The sequence below is a fragment of the Vicia villosa genome, linkage group LG3 (assembly GCF_029867415.1).
Source record: "Vicia villosa cultivar HV-30 ecotype Madison, WI linkage group LG3, Vvil1.0, whole genome shotgun sequence".
In the NCBI taxonomy this organism is placed as follows: domain Eukaryota; kingdom Viridiplantae; phylum Streptophyta; class Magnoliopsida; order Fabales; family Fabaceae; genus Vicia; species Vicia villosa.
The window spans coordinates 58,532,608-58,553,263 of NC_081182.1; the positions used below are offsets into that span (position 1 = coordinate 58,532,608).

Sequence of the window (20,656 nt, forward strand, 5' to 3'; positions counted from 1 at the left end):
TTGGACCTGTTCTATTATGATCTATGACCAAGGTGCATTGGATCGGGCGAGATCATGTGCTCGCCTCCTAACCCCGCTCTTTCGCGCCCAAGTCCTTTTCATGTTACTTTTTGTAATTACGGACTAAATAATTGATGGGCCGAGCACTTTGAAGTTCAATCGAAGTTGTCTCTCAAGCATGAGACTTAGAGGGATGATGTGATTAAAGAAAAACCTCACAATTCAGAGTCTCTCAAGCACGAAACCTAAAAAGACAATATGATTAAGGGCACGTTTGTTTTGGCTTTTTTTAAAAATGATTTTTATAGTGTTATCAAATTTTGCGAAAATTTTTTTTACAAAGAAACTTTTTATAAAAGCTTCAAATGAAAAATCTGTTTGAATAGTTATTCTTAAAATGTGATTTTAGGTATTTCATCTATTTATGGAAAAAAAAATTGGATATCAAAATTTCAAAAAATCACTTAATTTTGAAGCTATTTCAAATAGATTTTCGCAAAAATCATTTTTGAAATACAACTTTTTGAAAAATTATGATTTTGACTAAGTTTTGGTCTTCAATTATGTATGTTTATGTTATAGGGTGTCAAATTAAGTGTTTCATTTTAGAAAAAACGAATATAAAAAAACTTGTAATATTTTGAAAAACGGTTTTAGAAAATCTATTTTCAAAAATACAAAAAAAAAAATCCATATTTTTAAAGCTGAAACAAACTGGCCCTAAGACCTCTCTGCCCACACATCTTTTAAAAATGTTAACGTGGTAGAAGCATTAGGGATGTTAGCAAATCCGTCAAGAATTTGAAAAGTCTCAATCTTTTTTTTTTTAAAACTTTAAATTTAAAAAATATCAATTGCACTTCCCTTTCTATGTTGAGTTAACACATAATAATACTTTTCTTTTCCAACAAAGTGTGATTATGTTCAAGATTGACCAAATCTATAGAATTGCAAACAACAATATATTCTTAGTTTTGTAAACATTGAACTCAAATTGTGAATGAAAAAAGCTTATCAAGTCATTTGACATGTCCAAGATTGATTCGTTCAGCTAATGACACGATTATTGTATTAATCGAACACTGATTTTATGCATAACATAGCTTGTATAACACTAATAAGGGGTACAGTAATTAGTGGATGCCTATGTATGAGATCAGCAAGAGTAGTCGGCATGGCTTGTTTTTCCTATAAATTGAACCAATTCCAACTGATGTATAAACAAAATTTAATTTATACATACACATTATGACTACTTGAATGAATTGAAGAAGTTGACTGTGTCATGGAGGGCGTGGATAAAGTTGTCGACATCCTCCTTAGTGTTGTAGAAATAAAGACTGGCACGTGCACTTGCGCTGACTCCTAAATATCGATGGAGGGGTTGGGCACAATGGTGACCTGATCTGATAGCCACTCCATGCTGTAAATGATATTTTGTTAATTACAGTTCAAGAAAGAAAATTTTCCAAACATGTTCATCAGTATTAATTAATTACTACCGAAAACTGATTGTACAGACTAATGAGGCATTTATATATAAAACTTCACATAAGATACACTTATAGAAAATAGCTTTTGGCATGTTCGTGAGTTGTTTCCAACTTATTTCAATATAATAGGCTAATAGCTTATGAGTAAGTACTTAGTCATTTCCTTAGAATAATGTATAGAGTACTTGACTAAATTATTCATTCAAAGGCACCATAGAAAATGCATATAGCTGTAGAGAGTATTTCATCTTCTTACCTGTTGGTCTAGAAACGTTGCAAGATCAGTAGGGTGCAAATTCTCAATATTGAAAGAACAAAGAGAAGCCCTTTTGACTTCTTTTGAAGGGGCTGGCCCATAGATGCGGATATTTGGGACTGAAAGAAGTTTTTCATACAGGTAGTTACCCAGCTCCACCTATGAAAATTGAAATTTTAGACCAATATTATCACACTACTCATAAAATATAAATACAATTTATCTTACTCTATTGAAAGATATGAAAACTGATGTTGTTGATATGATTGATTGAAGATCAGTAATTTAACATATCAGGATGGCTTTGCTTCGAAGAATATGACACTGATGAGGTTGAGGCTTCAAATCATGAAAATTATGATGACGTGAAGAAGAAAGACAATCAGGATGATAAAAAAAGAAATCAAGAGTTGGACTTGGGACACATTTGGCTTTCAGTTTTGCAAACTATAATGTTATTTTCATGTGCTGGTAAATTTAAACATACTCAGTGCATTAAACTCTGATCAGTAGCATTTATCACTACATTAAGTGTGGGTTTTGTTGTTATTAGATGGTTAAGCATACTAGAATCCCAAATAAAAAATACAATATGCATGAAGGAGAAAATGCTACATCATATACAGAAGGTGTGATATTTGAGGAGAAAGCAAGTAAATCATAATGAGATGTTGTGTGTTATTACCGTAGTTCATAAGACACAGACTGAAGCCTAAATTACCTCGTATTCGTGTATGGCTTGCATTCCAATCCCAGATAAGTAATCAATTGCTGCTCCTAATCCAATTGCTTCACCAATAGCTGGTGTTCCAGCCTCAAATCTGGGATGGTTAAAAAGCCTCAGAATTAAGATACAAGTAACCGATGATAAATGTCACAGTAGCAGTAAAAAATTAGCAATATGAGGCAAAGAAAATTGATTATAGGTTATGAATGGTTATATCTAACTTTAGGATAGGAGTAAACCACCAGAGTATCAGTCCAAGATAAGTAATATTGATAACGATCATTTAAATGGTAGACCCGGTCATTTTTTGGTTAAAGAGAAAAAAACAAGTTCACAAACCTTGATGGAGGTTCAGCATAAGTTGAATGATCAAAATATACGTCTGCAATCATTTCACCACCACCTAAAACCAGCAAAAGAAGATATTCACGGAAATGTTTAGCTTCAAAACACAATCTTAGTAACAGGGTGCCTAAACAAACAGAAACTTTTCTTTTATTCTACTGCATTTAATTAGTTGTTCGTGTATGATAGGAAAATGTTAGTAAAGCACCGTGTATAATACTTACCTAAAAATGGAGGCATGGAAGACAAGAGGTCCATTTTACCATATAAGAATCCAATGCCTGTAGGCCCGCACATCTGTAGGACGTGCTCAACAACTTGTTACACTTGTCTGGAAGAGTTACAATTCAAAAATGCATAAACAACTCTACCTTATGAGAAGAAGCCACGAGAAAATCAACATCAAGGTTCTGAACATCAACAGTCATGTGTGGAACACTCTGGCAGGCATCTACAAGAACTTTAGCTCCAACGTCGTGTGCCCAATGTGCAATATCTCTAATAGGAAGAACCGAAGCTACAGAAAAGCAGAGTACAAACACACTTAAACCCATCCATTTCAGTTAAAAAAATTTAAAGAGAGTAAAAGAACTAACAATTGTTGAAAATAAAAGGTTAGGTTGAAAAAACATGGAAACATTTGGAGGGCTGTTGTGAGCATTCATATACGATATATGCACCAAGTTTAAATGTTTTAAAATTGTTGTGGGTATTGGGTCTCAGTAATATGCATATAATTAGGCATTTACTTATTGGCTCAGTACTAGAGTCTTTAACCTTGGCTCAATACCATTAATGTCAAAACCTACAAAATTCACCGAGGCAGATAATCTTTGACAGCATAAATTATTGTTCACCAAAGTGTAGTATCCTGGCGAGAAACATACCAAGCACATTTGACACATGATGAACAACAACTATTTTGGTCTTCCTTGAAAGCATTTCCTTCAATTTGTCTATATCTGGAACTTCATCTTCGTTTAAATTCACAAATTTCAAAACAGCCCCAACTTTTTGAGCTACTAATTGCCATGGAACAATTGCACTGTGATGTTCAGCAACTGTAAGTATGATCTGCATTGCAATAATATACAAAAGTTAAGATTTTACATGAGCATAATTAGGAGATAATGATATTGTGAAAAAAATTATGCTAAACTTAAACTGAGTTATTAAAAATAACCTCAACGTCTCCTCTCGATGTTAAAACTCCTTTTTCAAAATCACATTTGATAGTTTCAGTTAAGCCTTAATAATCTCTGAATCTTAAAAATATGCACAAAATAATTTCATATTGAACAATTTGTTTAGGATTACTTTTGTGGAAATAATTGCATAGTTTTTAAAAGCTCTCTCAGAAGGCCGTCAAAACAGTGCGACAACTTTTTTTCTCCAAACATGCAATAAGTTGAAATTCATTAAAAAAAATGTAGAATGAAAATACCTCATCTCCTGGTTTTAAATTTGACAAGCCCCAAGAATAAGCTACTAGATTGATAGCTTCAGTAGCATTCCTTGTGAATACAATTTCTCGAGAATCCGAAGCATTAATAAAAGCCGCAACCTTCTTTCTAGCGGATTCATACTCGTCTGTGGCCTTTGCACTACATTCATAGCAAGAAAACATTTGGCTCTTTAAGAATCATAGATAGAAATTATATCTTCATCCCCCGTTAAATGCAGAAGGGATATAAAGGAAATTACATAAAATTGTCTCCAAACTACGCATAATAAGTACCTCAAGAAATGTATGCCACGATGCACATTCGAATTGTAACCTTCATAATAATTTTGCAATGCCTTTATAACAGCTGTAGGCTTCTGAGAGGTTGCTGCATTGTCTATGTAAACAAGTTTTGAGCCATTTACTTCCTGTGGATTGAGTTAAGTTTCATAACTTTATAAAATACACAAAATCTACACACCAAGTAGACATCATAATAAAAATGATCCAATCGCATCATATGCATAAGCATCAAAAATCTCAGGAACTAACTAACCTATCTAAACACAATCAACAGAATTAAAGAAAATAAAGTTGAAGATAAGAAAAAAGCACCTGATGAAGAATAGGGAAATGGGGTCTGGTAGAGTGACCTAAAGAGGGGGAGCCAACAGTAGGTTCAGCTACTGTTTGATTAACAGTCGATGCACAAATAGGTAGGGAAGATAAACGTCGGAATCCAACTCTAACACATGATGATGTCCTAGTAGTGATTGAACAGCAATAACTTGGACTCCGAAATTTGAAAGATGGAAGCTTTGGTATTAAAACTTCCATTGTTAACAATCCAATAGGAGAATTCTAAAGCCTCGGTTGTATCTAATAAAAAAATTGAATAATTTTGCAGCAAAAGATGATAATAAGAAGAAGAATAATAAGAATTTACGAAATTCATAAAGCGGAACTATACGCTGTGATTGATAGTGGTAGTCGGCGGCGGCGAAGCAACGATGGCCAACAGCGGCAGGACGGTGACAGTTGTGAGAAAGTTGTGATTGACTCCGATGAAACAAAGAAAGTGGGTGAGCTTAAGCAAGGTTTCAAGGAGAAAGAAGATAGATTTTTATTCTTATTTTTTTATTTAAACAAAGTAATTTATTTCTCCAGTTTTAATCTCAACCTTTGAATGTTTTTTTTTTTCCTATATGTTTTACATCTAACCAATGTTTTAAAAATCAGACCGGACATCAAATCGGTAAAAGTATTGGGTCACTAGTTTATTGGTCGAACTACTGGGTCACTGGTTGAATCGCATGTTTGAACCGGATTAAATCGGATAACTTGGTTGAATAGACTGGTCGTTATAACAAAATTATATACGTATAAAACTTATCAAACTGGATGATTCAGTCTCTACAACATATAACTAGCACTTAAATTTTATAAAAATATTATATTAAAAATAAATTCCCAAGTTCATAATTTAAATTCAAATTTTAAACATAAGTATCACACATGATAAAATAATACAAAATTATAAAGTATAATTGTAAACAAAGTTTAATTGCAACATAATCTAATTGAATAATTTATAACAAAATAATTTCATTGTTTACTAAATTTAATTTAAGAAAGGAAAAACTGATTAAATATTGGGATCTCTTTCTTCAATATCAATCATCAGTAACAAAATCAACCGCATCTACAAATTTTTTAATTTTATTTTTATTTTCTTTTATTTTTTATTTTTATTTTTCATTAAAAATAATTAAAACGACGTCGCTTTAATTTTTTAAAATTAAAAAAATTTAAAAATTTATTAAATGAATTTAATCCGCCAGTTATGAAAAACCGTCGGTTTTCCTGGTTTTAGCGGTTTAAACCGTTTTTTACCAGTTCACACTGGTTCGATGACATTCTCGATCCAGCTATTGAACTAGGGTGGTTACGTATCCGATTCTCGATTCAACTGGTCTGACCGGTCGGTCCGGTCCGATTTTAAAACATTGCATCTAACACCCTAAAAGTGAAAGTGCATCATTATCTTGTATTCAAATTCATTATAACTCTCACATCACTTCTTAATCTCTTGCTGACTTGAGCGTTCGAGTGTTAATCTTGTAAGATCTGTCCTCTTTCATCCACATTAGGAGTTCAAATTCACTGTAGCAAGCATTACTTCAATGTTCAAATAACTATTTTGGTTCCACCACGGAACAGCGGCGGCGTATGTGGGAATCAAAATTTGATTCTCGCTTATTTTCACCTTTTTAGTTCTCTTTTGATCCAAGGATTTAGATTTTCTCTCTTAGAAGTTCAGATCTTCATTTCTTGGTCTTCTACCTCGAAATCTCAACTTCCTTCTTTAGACTCATCAACCATGGTGGCATGCAAAGCCACTCGATCTCCCGTTCAACGGCAAGCCGTCGCCGCAATTTTAGATTTTTTAAAGAATTGTCTTCTCTTCCTCAAACAGAGGACGGTCTAGTCTTAGTATCGTCTTTTTTCAGTTCCTTACAACAAGATGCAGACTTTTTCGTTCTTCAGATCCTTGCAGCTTTCGACAAGGCAAACCATCGTATCGACCTCCACCACTACCTAAGATACATGGATAGTAAACGCTCTGCAACCTTTGGTTATACATGCTAACCTTTGTGTACATGGAGGAAATGATATGTTGAACAACATTTATAATACGGTGCAACGATATAATTCATAATTTCTAGCAAAAAGGTTGCTCCAAATCGAAAAGAGTCTATAACACGTTAATCCAAAGAATAATATTATGTAATTCATCATTCTTGAGTCAACTTCCATTAGGGAAGCAACGTTATATGGAGAAGTCCTGAGGTTGTAGACGTTATCGAAGGAATAAGACTCCTCCCCTTAATTCATAAGGGGAAAACGGTAGACATACTTCCCTAAAAGTCCATCATCCTCGAAGAAATGAGAGATACATATAATAAATTACATGTCTAAACGCATGCTCGATAGCAGGTTTCTTATATCACTAAAGAAATCGTCGAGGTTTCAAAAATATGATGGAACAGGGAACCCGGATAAACACGTAAAGCATATAGACAATAGTTAGACTATTATCATGCTCATATAGCAATAAAGTGTAATCTATTTTCAATAACTTAGATTAGATCTATAATGACTTGGTTCAAGGCCCTACTAGACGGGAGCATTGATTCTTAGAAAGATCTCTACGAAGCCTTCACCGCCTGAATATTGCAACCCACAATAATGGTCGTACTCAATTGGATTACACAAAAGAAGAAAAATATCTTATAAGAATACGTTAATTATTTCACCAAAGTAGTAATATCCATGAGACGCACTGGTGATAGGTTGAAATACTAGATATTTGAAAGGGAGTTACAGCAACACTGCATGCTCTGAGAAAAACTATGGCTAGAAGAAGCCCGTAGTTTAAAATATTTATTGAGTAGGCACGACCGTACATAAATTATAAAGAAAACCTCCTAGCCAAGGAACGCCAAGAAGTCGGGAATCTTGGATTCAACTGGGTACCTGAAAAAGATGTTGGTCACCATAGAGAAGTAGAAATAACACAACTCAGGATCTAGATTCGACGCATACACTCATTTGGATACTTAGATGGATAATATTTGAAAGGAGTTGGCAAATATTGTGTTCAACGAGAGGCTGGAATAAAAAAACCTTACTCAATAAAGGATTTGTATTGAATAAACAAGTCCGAGTATTATTGTTTCCATAAGAATCACGTCCAGAGTACAAATGATTGCATCCAGCTGAAGGATGCAATAAACAGATTTATTAAGAAGGGGAAGTTGGTTGAATATACCCGAGATAACTTGAGATAACAGACAAACCTAAAAGACTCACCAAAGAATAATCATTCCCCGCGCAGGGAGAAATTCCCCAAGAAGACTGTTGAAGTTATTGATTGTAGAAGAAGAACCTTGACAAACCTTATATTCACGCCAATATTGAAAAGCCTTGACAAACTCCCAGCTCACTAGATACAGTTGTGAATGGATGATCATTAAGGAATTCATAACATTAATCTCTAAGTCATTGAATGAAAAACATACCACTATAAAAGATAGTAAGCACTTGTGGAAGGGAACGATGTTCATGTTATATTCACTGCATATCAGTCGAATAAAGGTCCCACGTCTGTCAAATCATAGTATAAGCCACCCTCGTGGGCGAAGGTGGATACGATCTCCAATGTTTCTTGGTCCACCCAATCAACAAAGATATCTATTTTCGCCTTCCAAATAATAGTTGGTGTAATCTCCATAGTAAGAAACTATGTGGAAAAAAGGAAAATCCGAACAAACATAGATACTCTTATCGTAAAGTGACAATAGTAAAAGAAATCTTTCGAAAGAGAAGAAGAAGTATCAAAAGCCCATTTCCCATGAAACCTTAGGAGAGTAACAAAGGTAAGAAGAAGATGTTGACTTTATCTTAAGAAATGGATGTATTGCTTATGCATGTCGAGTACCAATAAGTTAAGATCACATATGAGCTTAACCAAGAAACTTAAACAACAAAACTTGCAAGAGAGAATAATGATGGAAGATGGAGATATGTTGGGAAACATTTTTTAGTAAAAGGGGCAAACTTGTCAATGTGCTACAAAAATCTCCCCTATTTAAATCACTAGCCAACAAAATGGCCAAGAACTCGTTCTTTCCCTCCCTCTTACGTTTTGCATCAGAGAAAATAGAATAAAAAATTAGCTTCTATCAAGCTTTCTTAACCCTTTAACACATACAAACAAAGCTCACTCCAATTCTTGAAGAGCAAGTCACGTAAGGAGAAATAAGTGAACCAATTGAGGTTTGACATCAACATAGATCAAAATCCAAATCAATTATTTTATCTTGAAGTATTTAAGGAAATATGAAAAAAGTGAGTTCCTTCTCGTCTCTCTTTTATGTGTGTTATGATAGTAGGTATAAATTTGAACCATAAACGGGTTTAACATCCATTCATGAATTTATGGATTTTAGGATAAAAGAGGATAAGTTGAAATGATGAATGAAATGAGAGAAGGCTATTGCATGACAGTTTTAAGTGTGTTATGGTTATTTTAAGAATTGGATTTGTTGTTGATTAACTTTAGAAGTGTTAGATTATGAAGGAATTAGGAACAATTTTAAGTAAATTGGTGTTATGGTTGTTGTTGTTTCCCTTTTTAATAAAAATACATCATATAAATATATAATAAAGATTATACAGTAAGATAAGATAAATAGACAACAAGTTGTATCACTATTTATTTTTGGATGGAAAAACCAATCATCTTAAAAACTACATTCATAGTCCAATGAGACATAACATTGTTTTGTATGAGTCTTTGCACTCTCTGCAAAATATATACTGCTTATTGTGCTAGAAAATCAAAAGTTTCAAAAGAGGATAAGTTGAAATGATGAATGATATGAGAGAAATATCTTGCATGATAGTTTCAAGTTTGTTATGGTTGCTTAAGAGTTGGATGTATGTTGATTAACTTTGGAAGTGTTAGATTATGAAGGAATTAGGAACAATTTCAAGTAAATTGATGTTAGAGTTGTTGTTGTTTCATTTCTTTAATAAAAAACATCATAAAAATATACATTAAAGATTATTCAAAAAAAGAAGGCAAACGAGCAACAAGTTGTGTTGTTACCCTTTTTAGGATGGCAAAACTAATCATCTTAAGAACTACATTCATACTCCTATGAGACACAACATTAATATTGTTATGCATGAGTCTTTGCATTATCTGTAAAAAAAACATTTCTTTTTGTGCTAGAAAACCAAAAGTGTCAAAGGTGATGTTATGAAATCATGTTGATTGTCGGAACACGTTTTATTAAGCTTGGACATTTTACTTAAAGCGACTTTAAGAGTTGTCTCTCAGTAAAACCTTCAGTCATTAGTCATACCAGTGGGGAAACATCAATCAATTTTATACGTGTGTGTTTCCCTCCTACCCACTTGTACACTAGAACATATGTTGGCGTAAGTGTCGATCTCCTATTCTGTTGGTCAGTCAATAAATTCATAGGTACATATTTCTTTACAGATACTTTGACCCACCAAAATATATTAAATAAGACATCCATAACAAAGTCATGTCGGTATTTGAAGCTAGAAATCTCCCTATAATGAATCGTGTGTTTCTCAAATGTATTTAAGCACGTCTTACGGCAAACATGGAATACTTAATCAATAAGAAATAAGGGAATCATAAGTTGATTTTTAAGGATAATGCAATACTTTATAGGTATCGTGTATTGGACTAGTCCATTAATAGGAATAATAATGAGAACGTCCTAAGCATGCGATGCTTGCAAAAAACCAAAATATATTTACTAAAAAGGGCACTCGGGAAAACATGTTATGCTCCCGGAGGGATGATGTCCTTCATAGTTAAATTATTCACGTTAAAATCTAGAATCACAACACTAAGACCATTCAAAACTCTTTTAAAATAAAAGTACATACCATATATCTCGTTGTCTCTTAATATATGATCATATAACATCCAAGATGGGGGCCTAAAAGCTACACAAGTGTAAGAGGTAGCCTTTACTACTGAGTACAAACATAATCCCCCAATTCTAATTGGTAAACAAGTCACCCTCCATTTAAGGTCCTCGAAGAAAGGACCTCCACAAACTACAGTGTCTTCAACCGCCCTTGATAGCTCTTTATCAAACCAATAGTTATTTTCCCCATGTGATTAGGTTGACAAATTCTTAGGTGAAAAAAGAGTGTGGAAATACCCATACAAGATCAAATTAGAAGAAGCCCACTCTGATAACCCCTTAGTTGTGGCAAGAGATGAATTAACTCAACAACCCTTTCCACTTTCTTCATAGACAACCCTCGATAAAGCCTTCATATCAGTTAATAGTCACTCAAAGCAGTTTCATCCCTAATGTCGGGTTCTTAATGCCCAAATGGAACTACTCATCAGGAAGTTTACTACCATCACACGAAGGTCAAAAGATTTTAGTTTTATGAATATTCAATTCGAGACCTTATCCTCCACTAATCTCTCGAATGATATCAAAGGCTTTAACCATCTTCCATGAATCTTTTATGATGGTCCTGTTATCAAGACACCTAACATGAAGATGAAGCTTAGAATTGTATTTAATTTAATGATTAAGTTTATGCAACACAAGAGCAAAAAGAAGCCGCCCTAACAAGTCATATTATTACACTCTAGTGGCTGACATAATATGTCCATCTTTGAGGTATAACCTTGTTGCATAACCATGAATAAAATCAACCCAGAAGGAAATATATGGGTATCTCACACTCACCTCTCATAGAAGGTTTATCGATCAATAAGGTTGAAAGCATATATTAAATCTACCCTGAGCATAGAAAAAGAGTCATTTCCATGTCTCTTACTCAACACCATATATGCACTATGCTATATGGCATTAGCACCACCTAATACCCCGACTCCAAACTGGATGTGATTGAGATATTGTGTCACATATTTACTGACCCCTTTTATTGTAACATCAGATACCAAACGCCTCCAAATGGAACCCACAACAACTTATCATATGCCACCATCAGGTTTTAACAATGACATCAAGGGTGCAGAGACAACAAACTCTTCCAAACTCATCAGACATCTCCCCCTCAATCATAGGTTAACAACTAAAGAGACTGCGCATACGAGATCTATATAGACAACATAACCTTCTCCGCAAAGTGCGTCTAATAAATGTTATGTTCGCAAATTATCTCTACCATATAAAGCCCATTTGGGGAATTATTCAGTGCACCTGAAGATCATATCAACTGCAGTCACTAGAGAAGAGTTAGAGAACAAGATGGTTGACATGGAATGAGGTTGCTTGTACGAGCATTTAGCCTTCAAAACCTTCATTTATGTGCATTATAGGGAGCCCACTCCATATGACCCTAACACTTTCACAACTGCTCTAAAGTGGCCATATTCAACCGTGTGAAAGTATCACTTGACGTAGAGTTCATCTTTGCATATTTCTCTTTTGATATGAACTCCCCCGTGACCCAAATTGTCTTGCTCAAATCTACCCAACACATTATCATCTAACTTGACAAGAGCATTCACATCTAGAGGTGGCAAAACGAGTCAGACCGTCAAGCCGACCCGTTTGACCCATCATTTCAGGCCGACATGACCAAGGTTTCTAGCTCGGTGCCTTAAGTTGGCCGCCCCTGCTACCCTACTTAAAAAATGGGGTGGAGCAGAGAAGGTTTCATAAGCGAGCTTTTTGTTAAAATTTCAATTTACTTAGAATGAAAATTGGACGATGCATTGAGGAAGCGAATCCACTAAGTTCTTTATCTTAATTGATAAAATCTGATTTTCAATACTTATTTGTAACGTCACCATGAATTGAAACACTTATTTTATTGTTGTTTTGCTTACAGTGATAGTGGATGTAAGTTGCAACTATGAAAACTAATAATTTATCATATACAAATTTTTAAAAAAATGTAGAAGTAAAGAAATAGTAGTTGTTTTTGTTATTTAGTAAAATGCTACAACTTTTTATATATTTTATTATTTAGTGACTCTTAAAGGTGTGTATTATTGTTTGAATGGTAATGACATATTGAATAAAAATTAACCAAGAATGAAAATTTGTACATAAAATAGTAAATCCAACCGTAAATTATTTAATTACAATAAAGGTATCCAACTTTAAATTATTTAATTAAAATAAAGGTCCTACCGGGAGTTGAACCCAGGTCGCTGGATTCAAAGTCCAGAGTGCTAACCACTACACCATAGAACCAGATGATAAGTTGTTGGTATGACAAACATTTGAATTATAGAGCCTAAGCATAACGGCATGGTATTTTTTTCATCAGTGCTATAATTCCATAAATTTTATATTCGACACGTCTATTATCTCGTCCATAACGTTTTCTACAAAATATCATTTTTGTGTTCTTATATTTTTTTCTCAAAACTATACTTGATTACCTTCAGTTTAAATTTAAGTTTTTATAATAGAAAAAATATATAAGTTTCGTTACTTTTGACTTTATATTGATACCTAAAAAACTATTACAAGTTAGTTAAAAGTTGTCCATGTTTTTTTATAGAAATTATGCAGAAAATTATTGTAACATAGCTAGTTTCATATTGATATTACTGAAAATAGAAATTTCCAATCGGCATGAGACTAGTTGCATTTGAAGTTTGATTTACATAAGTTTAATATTGGAGAAATTCATAGTTTTATCATACCTTTATAATATTTAGTGCTACATTAAAGCTGGTTGTTTTGTTTTTAAAATTATGCATAAACTCATCGTGACATAGCTAGTTTCAAACTGATAGATCTGGAACTAGAAAACTCGAATTGAGATGAGACCAACTTCATTTAAAAGATAATTTGCATAACTTTTATACTGAAGAGTTTCGGAAAGTTATCATACGTTTATAATAATTTATGATATTATGAAGTTGACTGTTCTATTTTACAAATTATGCATAAAATTGATTTGATGCAACCGAGTTTAAGTTGGTATAACTAAGTCTATGAAACTCTTAATTGGATGAAACCAAGTGTATTAGAAAAATAATCTATATTACTAAAATATTGGAAATTTTGGTATTCTAACATCACTCAAGTTATTTAAGATAAATTCATGAATGAAGTTGATATTATGAACTACATGAAACATTCTACATACTATTAATTGAGTTATTGTTTAATTATCTTCAGCAAAATAAATTTAGAATTTTGAAAATAATTAACTTGAGTGTTATAAGATGAAGGAAATAATTATATTAGTACTTAGTAAACAAGTTTTTAGGTAAAAAAAACAAGTTAGAAATAAACAACCAAAAGTGACTGACATGTCTAAATGTATCTCAATATTGTCTTTAACTTCATATGACCATGTAATGTTTAAATGTAATTTCATACACATCTTAAAATTATTGGCGGCCAATAATCTCACACACATTGATGACTTTGAGTTCAACGACCCATCAAACAATGGTATATTCATTTCATTCAACAACTGATAAAATCTTTGCGCTTCCTCATTCAACGACTCTTCCCCATCAAAATCTTCAGGTTGATCATAGGACACGTTCACACCAAAAGCATCCTCAACCATGTCACCGACCAGATTAAATTTTTCCTCATATTCCATAGTCGGTCGACTACTTGAAGCATGCATATTGCTAGTCTTGGGTACATTGCTCGACAATTTTTCACCATTATACGTCCAAATCCAATATTTTTTTAATGAAACTTCTTCTATGCAAATGAAGTTCTACTTCCTCTGGGTCACTAATTATAGGTCTACATTCACATTTAAGACAAGGACACCTAACTCCCCCTTCGCTTCGACAACATTCCTAAGCAAATGCCCACGTGATAAACCCATCAACTCCTTCTATAAATTTGGGTTTAAGTGCACGTCTTCTTGATTCCAATTAATCATTCATCCAACCACAATAAAACAGATAATATTCCATACTGCACATTTCTACAATCATTGCACTAATTAATATATAACATGTATTTAAACTATACATATAATTTTTTTGTTTAACATATTCTCACATAGAATATAACATATTCTCACATCATGTATTAACTTCAAACAATCTATAACATATTCTCACATAATATATAAACTTATATAAGATAAACATAATTATTTTATTTTAGCCAACATATTATTATTTTAACATAAAATATATATAAATTATATTTTTAATAACTTATATATAAATATAAATAAAAACATTAATTTTTCTTTTTTACCATTTCAACATAATAACATCCTATATACATAATAAATTTTTTTTACCATCTTAACACATATAATATTATTTTTTTTAAAATAATATAATATAAATTTTGTCTATATATATAATATTCTATTTTTTTACCAAAATTTTCTTTTTTACCTTTTAAACATAATTAACATACTATATACATATTAAATTTTATTTTTTTACCATTTTAACATTATTAAATATTCTATTTGCCATTGAATAATAGATATTATATTTTTAAAAAATAATAATATAATATAAATTTTGTTTTACGTAAATATAATTTTAAATATTCTGTTTTAAAAAATATTATGTTTTAAATACAATATAAATATTTAGTTTTAAAAGAGTTAATATAATATAAATTATATTACGTATTTTATATAATTTCATTTTACCTAATAATAAATTTTACAAAACATAAAACATAATATTTAAAAACAAAATAATATTAACTATTTTTTTACCATTAAATAATATATATTTTATTTTTTTAGAAAAAATACTATTATATATATATATATATATATATATATATATATATATATATATATATATATATATATATATATATATATATATATATATATATATATTCTGTTTTATAAATACATATATTTTTTCGTTCAAAATTAATTTATAAATTAACTTCATTTTACCTAATCACAAATTTTTTTAAAAAAACATAATATCTAAAAATCAACCAACAATTCAATTAATATATCAAATTTAAAATTGCAAAAATACCTATTCTTCGATCTCCTTCAATCTTTTTCTAAACCTCTTCAATATTCTCCAATCCTCTTCGCTTCAATATCTTAAAGAACAAAAATTAATATAAATTAAATTTCTAAATTAGTATAAATAATACTTAAATGAAAATATAAAATACAATTGGAAAAAAATTAGGAAAGTATCATTACCTTTAGAATAGAGAGAGAAGAATGGAAGATATGGAAGAGAGAAGAAACACTTTTGTTTAAGAAGAAACAAACAACGAGAACGTTGAAAATGGGGAAGAAATAGTTTTTATATAAGCAAAACAACAACGTGGGAATCATGCCACAACGTTGGATTGATGGAATCAGATGGAGCGGAGCGGAAAGGAATGGAATAAAATGATATTCCGTTGTTTGGATAATTTAAAAACGGATGGAGCGGAGCGGAAAGGAGTGGTATGGATTCCATTCCATTCCATCACTTACCACCATATTCCTTCCCCTCCGATTTGGGCGGAATGAATAATTTGTCTTATTCCGTTCTAAAATTTCCAAACAATGGAATGGTACATTCGTTCCGCTCCGTTCCACTCCGCTCCATTCCATTTCGCTCTGTTCATTTCGTGATATCCAAACATACCCTAAGTCACCAACGGTTAAAAAGTATCAAGGCCCTACCGACGTGAGAATCACGTCGCGACATTCCCACGTGGAGGCCATGTCACAGAGTCAAACGGTCATCTGCATTAACCGCGCTCCCTACCATTACCTGCATCCAGTCAAGTCAACAATGCAACTTTATTTTTTGAATTTCAAAATATCACGTTGCGACGTGTAACACGTGTCATAAACCCAAATTTGAAAATTTTAGAATTCCTTCCATGTGAACGTCTGAGTCTTTTATTTATTTTTATTTTAATTGCTAGGTTGCGACGTGATTACCACGCCACAACGTAATTTATTTTAAAAAATTTCTTACTTCCCATGTGCTTAGGTTCCAGTTATTATTTTAATATTAAAAACATGTAGTGACATGATAATCACGTCGCTACTGCCCTTATTTTGACATGTGATTATGACATCACTAAATCACTTTCGCAGGATTAAGTTTTTCTTGTAGTGCCACCACATATAACTAGAAAATAAAGAAGACTCATCAAACTCACGGTGAACTCTATGACATGTGTATGGTGTCCAAATGACATCATCTACTATCAACACATTAAGCCTCATCCTATGCTCCGCAACACCACCTGTATGTGTTTACCTCACCTTCCATCTCCTCGTTTGTACGACACCCACATGGGTATGCTGCAACCTTCTATCACAAATGGTGGGGAAATGCTCATATATCCGACCCTAGTAAAAAAACACATGCACAACAAATAATAATTAAGAGTTTTTATTCGTAATAGTAAAATAAGAACTAAGCTACAAATAATAATTTATAATATACATGGAATAAACCTAAATAACCATAAGTTGTCTGGTCTCAGAGGTAGTCGCAACTCCAAATACTGCATATAGGATGGTCAATGCAACACGCTTATAACACCAACTGGTATCATCAAGGCTACTGAAAAGTCACATGTACCGAGCATCAATATAAACGTGAGACTTATCCCAAAATAGAGTACATGTTACTAGATGTAACATGTGCACCCTAGCGACAAACTCAGACATTCATGCACAAGCTCGTAGTACCTATCCCAACCCAAGACATATGAAGGCGAGTTCCCCTGTTACAATCAAACTCCTCTATCATTACCTCCTCAACGACTCTCAAATATGGTACAACCACGATACATGCAAGCTTCTGGATAATAATATTAGCAATGAAGAATCTACATGCGACGAGGAGATAAAACAAGGAGGGGACATCACCCAAAAGTGACAGTCATCTCCCTAAATGGAAAATGAAAGTAAAATGTCTCCTTGTGCCATAAGTGAAGCATAAAGCATGGTGAGTTAGTAATCGACAAATGATAGGAGACCAAAATTAGCAATAATTCGCCTGACCTGCTCATGCATCAGACTCCTAGGGAGGTTTCTTCATCTTTGACCTGTGGGATGTCACCTTCAGCGTGGGACGTTCTTGTAACAAATAAAGTTAAAAAATTATTTGTTAGATTTCCACACATCATGGAACATTAATAAATAGATTAAAGTTAAACAGAAAATATATATACTTCTCTATACCATAATCATTATGCCACATGCTAAGCGTACTCGGTAAACATTGATCCATCACTAATTCCTCCTGAGAACTCTATACAGTGTGCATAGATGGCTCTGTCGAAGCAGGAGTCGTAACCTCTATATCAACAGTAGTAGTAGCCTCATTATAAATAGGGATCAGATATGTGGCGGTCACCTTATCAATAGTAAGATATTTTTTTGGTCACCTCATCAACCACCCCATCAAAAATAAGTGACACATATGTCTCAACCACCTCATCAATAACATGTACCACATCTGTCTCAACCATCTCAGTTGGGTCAATTATAGTCTGACCCTGCACCTCTTGAGCATGAACAACCTCAACATCATCTCTAAACTGCTAGTCTAATCTCACCGCTTGGCGTTGGGTGCTAAGGGGTACACGGAACTGCACTTGCCCAACCAATCGTTTTCGATGAGAACCAGTTGGAACTACTCGTCTAGTCTGTAGCTGGGAAGACTCTGTCTCAGCATCCCTAACCCGGGTTGCCGCTCTATATGTGGTCCTGTCTACAATGGTGTCGTCCTTTCCATTGGTCTTCAGTTTAAAATAAAAAACACAAAAAATCAATGAACTACCGCCAATTCCGAAATTTACTAAATATTACCGAAAATTCTTAAATTTTCGGCACGATTTTCAAAATTTAACTATCGAAAATTTTGATATCTCCGACAAAATTCTAACTTTTCAAACTACTTGAAATTCTAAATTTTTTGATTCCATGCTATGAATAAATACTGGGAGTTATGAAATTCTCGATAAGAATACATGCAAAAATACCAAAATTTCGATAAAAAACTAAAAGATTGTTTCAGAATTTTCAAATTTCCAATAATTTTTTTTTTAAGTTGTCTGGAAAATTTACAACATTAATTTAGTCGATTCATTCATATTTAAATAGGGGTGGCAGGGTTAAGAGAAATTTACTTGCCACCCCATAATTTGGTCCTACCACCCCCCCAATTTTTTATTCCAATTTTACCCCTGTTAAAAAAATTTGAAAAACAAAGAATTTCCGAAGAAAAATTCTGGTAAAAAAATACCGAAAATTCAGTTAATTTTAAATTTCCGGTACAACATACATGACATTTAGTTTATTTTAAATTTCTGGTGTGTTTAAATTTTTTGTTTTTTAAACGGTTGAGATTTTGGCGACACTTTTGGAGGGTCTGATTGTCAATTTTATGCTTGTTGTTTGTCATCTGATGTTTTTTAACTATGTTTGTTTGTTATTGATGTTATTTTTTTATCTACTCAAAACATGTACTAGCCAAAAAGATTATGCAATAAAAAAGATGTTCAAACATAAGATGTTTGTACAAAATATACAAATATACAAATAATACAATGATAACAAAATAAATCTACATAGGTCCTCCACGAGCAACATCCACCAACCTAGCTAAAATACTATGGACATCACCATCAGGGTTCACCAGACCCATGAGGCTATCCAAGTGAACTGTGATGTACTGCAGGCGGTTGTCCTGGTCACCAGCGGGAGGTGGAGGTGGTGGTGAAGAAGCTCTGGTACCTGAAGGCCCTGGAATATCAGATGCTACAACAGATGGGGGGTTGACCCCAGAGTGTGACACACTGAGGAACCACTCTAGGTATCCATCCTGACACTACCTAGGCTACTGAATCGCAATGGCTGTATCCATGATCTCATGAGGGGAGCTAAGGATGTGACTCTAAAACCAGCGATCAATGCGACCAGCTGGAGCCTCTGGGACCGGCTGTGGGATGCCCTTTATATAACCAAACTGGCGTAGACACCTCTCAGGAAAGTGTCTAGCCACATGGCTCTCCCATCTGACATACCCTAAATATAAGGAAGATGGATCAAAAGGACGATGCTCCCGGTGACCTATATACGGTGTCTAGATAACGTCATCCAGCGTCAGAGCATCCAACCTCCGCTTGTACTTCATCAAGGGTGCCTCTTCTAGAAGGGTCTGCCTGGCCTTCCACCTTATCGCACAAGGGTCATCAGTTGCACAACAATGGATCCTCCGCCCAAGGACGACGTGATGGGAGTGCTCGTAGATCTAACAGTGCATAAATAAAAATAATCAAGCCCATGTAAAATATAATAAAACACAAAAAAACCATGTAAGAATATATACCTGTAGCAAGCTCAGTTAACCAGCAAGTTGTCTAGTGTCAGGACAATAAGCAACATCAAGCGCCGTGTATAGCATCATTAGAGCAGTCACTCCCCAAGCTCAACATAGGGTATCAAAGTCGCTGAAAAGAGTCAGATAGCGGATATCTATATAATATGCAGACTTGTCCGCAGAGAGAGTACATGCCACTGTATGTAATACGTACGTTCTAGCGGCAACCTTGTACCTCCCCGCATCAACAAGCTACTAATAAATCTTCCTCAGCCAAGATATCTTGAGGTGAAAGCCCCGAGTGTCACTAAACTCCTTGAGCATAACCAACTCATCATCCTCTAACGCATCCCTCACCATCTATACCGCTGTCGCGTGGTCCCTATGAACTGGTGTAAAAAATGTACCAGCTATTGGAAGGTGAAACAGGGTACTGACATCATCCAGAGTCACCATCATCTTCCCATGGAAGATGGAAAGATGATGTCTCCAGGTGCCATCTCTCTACAAAAGCTGATAA

At 33.6% G+C, this 20,656-nt stretch overlaps 1 protein-coding gene and 1 non-coding gene across 3 annotated transcripts; both read right to left on the reverse strand.

The window, feature by feature from the left end:
* Positions 1 to 1,029: 1,029 nt before the first annotated feature.
* Positions 1,030 to 5,400, reverse strand: LOC131661579 (cysteine desulfurase 1, chloroplastic). Of its 2 annotated transcripts, XM_058931167.1 has the most exons (11): positions 5,236 to 5,399; positions 4,881 to 5,144; positions 4,560 to 4,693; positions 4,266 to 4,425; positions 3,709 to 3,895; positions 3,193 to 3,338; positions 3,046 to 3,118; positions 2,816 to 2,879; positions 2,471 to 2,570; positions 1,750 to 1,908; positions 1,030 to 1,423 (listed from the first exon to the last, which is right to left on the reverse strand). In XM_058931167.1, the coding sequence occupies exons 2-11, from the start codon at positions 5,100 to 5,102 to the stop codon at positions 1,253 to 1,255; spliced, it is 1,416 nt and encodes a 471-aa protein (XP_058787150.1). In that variant the 5' UTR covers positions 5,103 to 5,144; positions 5,236 to 5,399; the 3' UTR covers positions 1,030 to 1,252. The 2 variants fall into 2 exon arrangements, with proteins under 2 accessions (XP_058787150.1, XP_058787151.1); XM_058931168.1 differs by having other exon boundaries at positions 4,881 to 5,400.
* Positions 5,401 to 12,994: 7,594 nt separating this feature from the next.
* On the reverse strand, positions 12,995 to 13,066 carry TRNAQ-UUG (transfer RNA glutamine (anticodon UUG)). The gene has a single exon. It is a non-coding gene; the product is annotated as a tRNA-Gln (tRNA).
* Positions 13,067 to 20,656: the final 7,590 nt, after the last annotated feature.